Source organism: Muscardinus avellanarius (assembly GCF_963383645.1).
Source record: "Muscardinus avellanarius genome assembly, chromosome: 6".
Taxonomy (NCBI): domain Eukaryota; kingdom Metazoa; phylum Chordata; class Mammalia; order Rodentia; family Gliridae; genus Muscardinus; species Muscardinus avellanarius.
The window spans coordinates 103729273-103739472 of NC_137791.1; the positions used below are offsets into that span (position 1 = coordinate 103729273).

General features: G+C 48.0%; 1 protein-coding gene across 1 annotated transcript; it reads right to left on the reverse strand.

The window, feature by feature from the left end:
• Positions 1-846: 846 nt before the first annotated feature.
• On the reverse strand, positions 847-4083 carry SHISA3 (shisa family member 3; the record flags this gene model as incomplete). The annotated part of the gene is made up of 2 exons (XM_080697122.1): positions 847-1286; positions 3807-4083. The coding sequence occupies 2 exons, from the start codon at positions 4081-4083 to the stop codon at positions 847-849; spliced, it is 717 nt and encodes a 238-aa protein (XP_080553248.1).
• Between the last annotated feature and the right edge of the window lie 6117 nt (positions 4084-10200).

Genomic DNA, 10200 nt, shown 5'->3' on the forward strand with positions numbered 1-10200 from the left:
ACATAAAAAATTAATTACAGTGTGACTACTAAATAATTAGTACTGTCAATGTGGTAAATACATTAAATTACAAATCTTTTACATTTATACATAACTCATTTTACAAATAAATGTTTTAAGACCTAATTGTCCAACTCTCATTTAAACTCTAAATACTGCTGAACAAAAAGTCTACAATAAATATTCCCTCAGGTGGGCTGGAGGAAGCAATTTTATATAGAATCTGTGTTACAATGAATGTCTGAGTATATATTTAAAACTTTAAGCTCAGGTGGTTACTGAAATCTTATATTTTGAAACAAACAAACAAAAAGTCTTATATTTTAAACAAAATTTAGTTATTAATTTAAAAAGTAACTATTCTCATCATGCTAATATTATTCATGGTTAGGTTACACCCTAAATCATAAATAGGTGGTTCACTGCCCCCTCAAGTGTACTTAATAGCTAATTTTTAAGTGAACCTTTGATAATTACAATTAGGTACTTTTTCCTTCCTTATGTATTTGTAAGCTCATTCCATTAACATATAAAAAAGAGCACTGAGCCCTTTTCTAGACAGTAGAGCTGAATTGTCTGGGAAAACATTTTCAGCCTGTTGGCAACTTTGAAAGTAACACTGCTATATATTTTGAATTAAAAGCATAACCTGAAATGCAATGGTCAACACGTTAGCAAAGCCAGGCCTTCTGTGACTAGAGCCCGGAACCTTACAACTAAAGGGCGCTCTATTTTCCTAGCACTTTCTTCCATGACGATGATCAGATCCAGGGGCATTTCCCTGGACTTAGCAGCTCTCCATCTATCTGCCATTTTACTATGTGGTGGATGCGCAGCCATGGCCTGTCAACTGGAACCGAAGTCTGGACAACTCTTCCCGGGCAGAGGAGGCTCCTGCTGGAGGGGGTAAGCAAAATACTGGGGTGACACCAGGAATCCTGACGGCTGGGTCAGGTGGATCTGGTGGCCCGTTGTATACGGTGGGGGTGGTGAGGGCACCAGGCAGCCTGGCTCAGCCCTGGCAAAGGAGAACCTGCGGATGGAGCCGCCTGTGGAGCTGGAGCTGGTGGCCGTGCTGGACTGCCTGGAAGGTGCCCTGAGGCTCGTGGAGGTCAAGATCATGGGCAAGGTCTCTGTCTGGTAGCTGCGGAGCGAGAAGCGGATTGGCTGCTGCGAGGGCTCCTTGGGTCTCAAACAGGTGCAGCAATAAATAGCCACTAAAGAGCCCAGGATGATGAATGCAATGAAGATGGAGCCGACGATCAGGAAGGGGACGTACACGGGTTCTAAAAGGCAAAAACAAACACACACGATGGTCAGATAAGGGGCTCTGCTTGGGCGACTTAGGGTTGGGGTGGGGGGCCAGAGGCTCAGTATTACCACTTCTGTAGGCTCAACTTTTCAGAGCTTATTACTGGTAACCTCCAAAGTGCAAACTGTGATGATAGAATGTTCTCTCTACTCTTAGCAGGGAGGAAGCAAACTGATCCTGTAGCCTCTGTTAGCAATTAGCCATCACATTGCACATCTGGAAGTCAGAAAAGAACAGAATCTATCCCCCTATACAAGCATTAGAGGGAAAGGGTGAGTTTTTGGGGTCACTGTAACTCTGGCTTTAAATCCAGGTTTTAGTAGTTTCATCACGGTGGAGCACTTAGGGCTTTGACCCCTCTCTTAGGCTGACAATCCATCTCCTGTCCAGAATCTCCAATCTTAAGCAAAGAGAACCACAGACCTGTTAAATAAGAACCCCAGGGTTTTATAAGACCCTCAAAAAAGCTGTATAAAGAAATCCATAGTGAGCCTCAATTTACCATATCTCCCTATTGCATCCCAAATTCCCAGCTCTGGATGCCTCCTCCCAGAAATGATTTGGGATGTCTGCCCCACCGGCCACATTCTTTCTCTCCACATCTGCCCAAAGTCTGGAAAGGTCAGGGTGAACTTTGGTTAGATCACAAGGCAGTTCTTAGTGTTGGCAGGCCAGACTTCCTTTAAGAGAGTCTCTGAGAGCAAACTCCTTCTCTCCACAAGGCAGACATCAAACCTCCTACCTAGATGCATCCCTGGCAGTTCTTCAGAGGATGCAGCCCGCTGCTTACAGGTAGCATAAAGAAAGCCTGCATGAAGCCCCTACTGTGTGCCTGACTTTCATTTTCTGTGTTGATTTAAGTCTCCTTGAAGATAAACCCTGTGTGATGGGCAAGCTCTTACTTCCAGATGTGGAATTCTATCAGAGGGTTTTGGACTTTCCCAAAGCCACAGGCCTGTGAGTGACAGGTTACCATCAACCATCTGTGGGCTCCTGCACATACACTTCCAAAATCCAATCCATCCACCCATGTTAAAAGCAGTTAAAGCTGAATGTCACTTACTGAGCACTGTGCTGAGCATTCCCTCATTTAATCAACAAATGAACTCCTCTGGGTGCAATATGTCCATTTTTAAATTGAGAAGAGGGAGCAATTAAGTACTTTGACCAAGGGAACACTGGCAAGAGACAGTCTCACAGTCCATCAGCGATCCCAGACTCAGTGAGCGGGAGATTGACTAGCCTTCTCCCTACTGGATCCCGCTGGGATCAAAGCAGCTCCAGGCCCGGTTGGGGGGGGGGGTCCCTGAGGCACACTGGACCAGCTTATTCTGCTGAGAGGAAGCAGGTCCCCAGAAAGAGTGGAAGGAAACCAGGAGAAAGAGTCTGTATTTTGTAACAGACTTGGCCCCCACTTCCCACTAAGCATCTTTTCTGCAAGAATGACTTCCTGTATTTTCTAGATTGGAAGTTTGAGCCCCAGAATTAGGTCCCAGCAGAGTCTAGGGGCTGCCTGAAGACAGCCGACTTCCCCTCCCTCTGGGTTATCAGTTTCAGGGGGACGAGGGTTCAGGCCCCATTTAACATCGCCCCAGCCTCTCCCAGGCCTTCCCCGGGCCCTTCCCTTGCCGGCTTCTGGCCCCATCTCAGGTGTCCCGGGGAGTCACCGCTCACAGCCCCAACCGCTTCTCGGATTTCCAGGCCATAAAACCATAGCCTCCTGCTCAAAAGGTTCCCTCTTGTTCCGATTCAGGTGGAGAACTCTTTTTTTCAAGGTGTAAATTTCCTCTGCTGGGGTCATGATTTATCCGCTCTGAAATGAGCGGAAATTTGACCCGGGTTTTCCGACGTGAGAATAGGGGCGGGGAAGCCCACAACCCTGGTTTCTAAATCTCCACCTCGAAGACCTAGGTATTTCTGAAAGGCTTGACAATAGGGGGTTGGCTGGAGCGGGTAATTTGATGCAGAGAACAGAAAGAAAGTCGAAAAGAATGAGAACCGTAGAAATCCTACCAAAGGAGAGAGGGAAAAAAAAAAAAAAAAAAAAAAAGGTGAAGTTCCTTAGTCCCGGCGGAGCTACAGTTGAGCTTGTGACCAGAGTCTCCCTGCCCCGCCACCCGCCCCTCCCGAAGCTCCTGAAGTGAGCCCGGAATGTAATGGGGCGCCAGGTCAACCCAAATCAACCCCAAGTCTAGCGTGGTCCAACCCCCGTGGCCCTTCTGCTGGGAGTCCCCACTGTCCTCCCCCAGGATGACCCGATGCAAGCTCTGCAGTCGTTTCTGTCCCTCGAAAACGTCCCCTGGGCCGACCCGCAGAGCCCGCGGAGGGCGGGAAGCCGGACAGCCAGGGCTTAGGGCGTCCTGACCTGAAACGCGATCGCCCACTACCTTCGGCCCGCGTCCCCAGCTGCGGCCCCTGGGCGCACGGAGCCCGCAGCGCCCGGCGCGTCCGCACGCCGCGCCCCGGGAGGTGCGCACCCACGCGGCGCACTTACGCGCGGAGATGCCGGGGTGCTCCAGCTCGCCGCGGTCGTTGGTGCAGCCGCCCTGCTCCAGCCTGGCGTCGGCCGCCGCGCAGCAGTAGCGGAGCGCGCAGGAGCCGCAGCAGATGGTGGCGTCCAGCGTGTCGAAGTCCTCGGGGCACTGGAAACCCTCGTGGTAGTTGCCCTGCACGTCCACCCAGCCGTGGCAGTACTCCCCGGACTGCTGGGCGCCCGCGGGGCCCCAGCGCAGCCAGCCCAGGAGGAGGCAGAGCGCCAGCCGCGCCCCCATCGCCGCGGGGTGGCCCGGAGGGGCGCGCAGCTGGAGGGCGAAGGGCTGGGCCGGGTCCCCGCGGCCGGGGCCACTCCCGCGGGGGCTAGCAGGGGCCGCGGGGGCTGCGCTGCGGGCTCCGCCGGCCGGGGCTCAGCATGGTGCCGGGGGCGAGCTGGCGAGGACCCGCGGGAGGCGCCGGCCGAGGTCGCTGCTGCCGCCCGGCGCCCGGTTCATTGCGCTCCGCGGGCGAGCGCGGCGCCGGGTCCCCGGCCACCTCTCCCCCCGCTCCTCGGCGGGGACATCGCGCCCCGGGATGCCCACTCCAGGAGCGCGCAGCGTCCCGACTCGGGGCTGTCGCCGGGTCCCAGGCGGGCGGGCGGGCGGGAAGGACGGGTCCCCACGTGCGGTCCCGGGACGCGCGGCCGCTCAGCCCCCGCCCCGGGTCAGGCCGGCGCGATCGGCCTCCGCGTGGCTGACAGCGCTGCCTCTGCGAGGCGGCCTTTAAAAGGGAAGAGGGAGGAGGAGACCGGGGTTGAGAAAGAGTCCGCCCTCGGGGTCGCGCCGCCGAGCTAATCACAGCGGGCGCGGCGGGGATGCGGGTCCGCGCTCTGAGGTTCGCGCCATCCTCCGCCTCTCCCCGCCCGCCCGCTCCCCCCGAGCCCAGCAGGCCCTCCCCGCTGCACCCCAGCTCTGACCTGGCCCCCCAAACTCTGCAGAGTCAGGTTGAGAGCTGCCGGGTCCCTGCATCTACCCACGCGCGGGGGCTTGCAAGGGGAGGGAACTTAATTTTATTTTTGCGGTACTGGGGATGGAACCCAGGGACATTCTACCTCGGAGCGACACCCCTAACCCTATTTTCTTATTATTTATTATTTTACAACAGGGTCTCACTGAGTTGCAAAGGGCCTCACTAATTAGCTGACACTGGCTGCGAACCTGGATTCTCCTGTCTCAGCCTCCCAAATGCTGGGATTATAAACGTGGGCCACCACGCCCAGCTGGTTTTTACTTTTTATGGCCTTAATTTAAAAACCAATCCCGGTCACTAAAGTTTGTCGACTCATCTGTCTTCTGTTGCACAGACCCGGATCCGTTCCTGGGACACAGGGTTCGGTACCGGTTAACAGGTTTTTTTTTTTTTTTTTTTTTTAGGGGTCGCCAACATCCGGACCCAACTTCCACCTCCGTCTGCCACTTTGTCGCCAAGGTGCACACGGCCTCGCTCCACCCAGCCCACCCGCCGCAAGGAATCGCCACAGGTCGCCTCCGCCAGCCCCGGCCAACTCGCAAAACCTCAAAGAGCACCACTGCTCCGTCCCCGCCCGCAAAGGAAATAAAAGAACAAAATGAATGATAATTGAGCAGATCTGAACTTCTGCTCGGGCAAAGAAGGCCATTTGTTTAAATGATGTGTCCCTGGTGCGCAGTTTTCGGGGGGCAGTCCTTCAGCGGCGTAAAGTGCCTCGTGAAACTAGTGTTCTGTGAAATCTGGGCTAAAGTCAAGAGTGTGTGGTGTGTGTGTGTGTGTGTGTGTGTGTGTGTGTGTGTGTTTACTGCATCCGGAGTCTCCTCGCATCGTTTCTGGGTAGGTGTGAGTCTGTCAAACACACTGAATCCCCGTGTCACTGATTTAGATGTTGGCGAGTTGAATGAAACAAAAGGAAAAAAGGCTGATGGGTACCAATAATACAAGAGCGCAAAGCATTCAACACGCCCGCGGTGGCTTCCAGAAGGTCCCCGTTGCTTCCAGAGAAACTTTTTCTTTTTCTTTTCTTTTCTTTTTTTTCTTTTTCTTTTTTCTTTTCTTTTTCTTTTCTTTTCTTTCTCTTTTTTTTTTCTTTTGCTTAACGCTGGATGAAAACAATTTCTTTTCAAAATCTAAATCTCACTACACTCCAGGTCAAGAATTGCTTCTGCTTTCCAATCTTAAATATCGAGACAATCATTTAATTATAAGACTATGAAAACAAACGCCTGGCACTCCATGTCTTAAATAGGACTGTGTGAATATTTAACGTTATCACTCTCTTAAAAATAGATATTTCTTTAACAAATAGACATTTCTTGGGACAAGAATAAGCTGTTAAGTAAAACCGAAGTAAGTCTGGGCAAAGAAAGTTTTTCTTAGTTAAAAAACTTAATTTACGCATATGGGAAGTTGTTTTGCAGAAATATCTTAGGTATTGGGTTTTTATTTACAAAAGAAAAAAAAGAGTTCTTGCCAAACATGAAGACTGATTTTTTTCAAGTCTAGTTGTTTTGTAGGAAATTTATTTGAATTGTTAATATATCCTGGACAATGAAAGGAATAAGTTATTTAGAACCACAGCAAAAGTGAGGCTTAACGGTCATGGTGAGATGATAAAACTCGGAGACATGTTCACTACTAATAACTTTCCCAGAACTACACCTCTTAACATTGTTTTTCATAAAATATAGAGGAATTTCAGTATATCACAACTGCATGAAGTTGTATAACAGCAGCAGCAACTTTAGCTAGTCTCCCAAAGGTCAGGTTTCCCTCATTATCCAGCTGTTCCTTGATAACATTCATATTTTAAGGAGTGATTTGTTGGCACTTACCTCTCATTAATTACATTCTCCATGCCGCAGTGGGATTCTTTTCCTTAGGAGACCGGCCATAATTAATTTCCTCATTCAAAGCCCCTGTCTATTTGACTTATTTGGAGGGCATTTCACCCAAATTTAGTTGGATGCTATTTACTAATGAAAACAACCAAACCTACAAATTACTTGATACTCCATAGATCTGACATGTGTGAACATTAAAACAACTGTGTATCATGCTTTCACATTTAGGTCTGGCTCCAAAGTACCCTTAATACCATTGCAATCACAGGCTCAGGGAGTTAGCGTGAGGGCAGATTACAAGTTTGGCTTCTCATCATCATAGAAAATCCCAAATTTACACTGACAAATTTTAACTTTAAAAAATGATGCTCTAAGTATATGCTTTTCTAACAATAAGGAAATATATATATATATATATATATCTTTTTCAATTTATGAAAACTCAAAGTTTTCATTATTTTAATACTATTTTAATAGTAAAGGAAGATTAAAAAGCCCTCAAAGATCTCCCCTCAAAAAGACTCTAGTAGAAGCCCGGCGTGGTAGTGCATGCTTGTAATCCCAGCATTTGAGAGGCTGAAACAGGAGGATCACAGTTCGAGGACAGCCTCAGCTACTGAGTGAGACCCTTTGCAATAAGTGAGATCTTGTTTCAAAATAATAATAAAAAATAGGGCTGGGGGTGCATCTGGGAAGTAGAATGCCCCTGGGTTCCATTAAAAAAAAAAGATTCTAGCGGGAGGTCTTGAAGATAGAAGATAAAATCTATAATATCTAGAGTATTATGTAGAGGTTTTAGAAATGTTATGTTTTTCCTTATCTCAATAACACAAATTCCATATTTTGATGAAGAACATAATCGTAGAGGATCATTTACCCGGCCTGTGCTCTCTTGTGGCCCTGCCTCCAGGAAATTCTATAGGAAATGAGTTAAATGATATGATGTCTGGGATTTGCTTTAATAAACACCAGTGAGAGAGAGAGAAGAAAGAGAGAAAGACAGGGAGGGAGGGAGGGAAGGATGAAAATGAGAATAGTAGTGAAATGGAGATGGAGAGATGGGATTGATGAAATAGAAACACAACAGCAACTTGTTGATAACTGTAGCCTGGTGAAGGGAACTTGTATAAAGGAAATGCAATTCAAAGCCGTGTGGTGCCAGCACTCTTGTAGTCCTAGTACTTGGGAGGCTAAGACAGGAGGACTGCAGGTTCAGAGTTAGCCCCCGCAACTTAGTGAGGCCCTTTGCAACTCAGTGAGACCCTGTTTCAAAATAAAGAATAAAGCCGGGCGTGGTGGCACACGCTTGTAATCCCAGCATTCAGGAGGCTGAGACTCGAGGATCGAGGTTCCCAGATAGCCTCAGCTACTTAGTGAGGCTCTGCAACTTAGACCCTGTTTCAAATAAAGAATAAAAAATAGGGCAGGGGATGTAGCTCAGAGGTCAAATGCCTCTGGGTTCCATCTCCAGACCCACAATAAATAAATAAATAAATAAATAAATAAATAAATAAATAAATAAATACAAAATAAAGAATAAAAAATAGGGCTGGGGGGAGAGTGTATCTTAGAGGTAAAATGCCCCTGGGTTCAATCCCCAGTACCCAAAAAAAGAAAAAAAAAATGTGATTCTTTGTTATGTCCAAATAAAAGAAATGTTTTGATGGTACTGGAGATTGAACCCAGGGGCCTTAACCAAGCTAAGTACAAGCTCTACCAAGAGCTCAAACTCTAGCCCCATAATATATTTTATTTTAAAAATACAAATTAGGCCGGGCGTGGTGGTGCACGTTTGTAATCCCTGCGCTTGGGAGGCGGAGACAGGAGGATCGCGCAGGTTCGAAGCCAGCCGCGCTGGCTTAAGATACCCTGTTTTCAAATAAAAATATAAAAAATAGGTGTCTGGGAGTGTAGCCCGGAGGTAGAAGGGCTTCCAGGAACCCCAGTACCACAAGAAAGAAAAAAAATTAGTACCACAGCCTCATAAAACAAGCATTGAATCGTACTTTTAAGCCATGTTTCATTGACTTCTGTTTTATATTCTTAGGGGCATAGTGAGGTCATTTGAGTGAAATAAAAGCAAAGAAGTAGAGAAAACAAGACAGAAAGGGTTGGGAACCAGAATATACCAGGAAAAGGGAGAAAAGGCCAAAGGGAATGTCTAAAGAAAAGGAGAAAAGGGAAGAGGGAGGAACCCACTTTGACTATGGAAGTCCCCCTCTGCTTCTTTGCATTGGACCCAGGAACAAAAACCAGAAAAGTTTCACGCACACACACACACACACACACACACACACACACACACCACCCGCCCCAGCCTGCAGTGATTTGCTACCACTCACTTTCCTTTCGTTGCTTTGCAGGCGACTTAGTGGAAGTCTCACCGATGGATCACTGGCTATCCATCTTATTCCAGGCTTCTGGTAATCTGAGTTACTTGAAAGATACTGCTTCTCAAAAGTGCTTTACCACTAGAGAATTGCGAGGTGCCCAGAAGTACTCAAGTCTACCCTGAGACCCAGGGAACCTGGCCCCACGCTGGGCCCCTCCTCTTGCCCTGGAATTTAGCCAGACTCAGCCTCTTCATTTATAAAAAGAGATTAGACGTCACCTAGGAATCTTGTTAAGCCATAGATTTTGATTCTTTATATCCTATAGTGGGGCTTGAGAGGCTGCATTTCTGTGCATGAGGGTGGGAGGTACAGGTAGTGGGGACTGAACCCAGGGGCATTCTACTGAGCAGTACCCCCAGCCCTTTATTTTATTTATTTATTATTTATTTATTTATTTATTTATTTTTGTTTTGAAACAGGGTCTCACTAGGTTGTTGAGAGTCTCCTACATTGCTGAGGCTGCGATCCCCCTGTCTCAGCATCCCAAGCACTAGGATTACAAACATGCGCCGCCACACTGGCTCTGAGATACTCCATTTCTAGGAGCTCAGATGATGCCATGGATGCTGAGGCTGTTGTTTTGAGGACCATGCTCGGAGGTCCTCTGACTTTCCTCTGCCCTTGTCTCCAGATGTAAGGGAAGGAATAAATAGAAACAAAAGGACATGCCTCACCAAGGCTCACTCCCTACTCAAACCGGCCAAAAGTTGCTTCCAAGGTCCATAGAATACTGCCCCTGGTTTTAAGAGGCTCTAAGGAGGAGAAGGTTAAAAACTTGTACCTGTGGGCTGAACGTTCAAACATGTACATGTGAGGCCCCTGCAGCACAAGATGGACCTGAGGACAGAAAGAAAAGGGTGGAAGATGCAGATTCTGTTGGCTTCTTTTTCTTTGTTTTTGTTGTTTGGTTTGTTTCTTGTCTTGTTTTTTGGTGCAGAGGATTGAACCCAGAGGCATTCTACCTCCAAGCTTTACCCTAGCACTTCTTATATTTCAGTTTTGTTTTGTTTTGTTGTAGTATTGGGGTTCCTGGAAGCCCTTCTACCTCCGGGCTACGCTCCCAGACCTATTTTATACTTTTTTTTTTTTTGGAAAAAGCGATCCTCCTGTCTCCGCCTCCCAAGCGCGGGAATTACAAGCGTGCGCCACC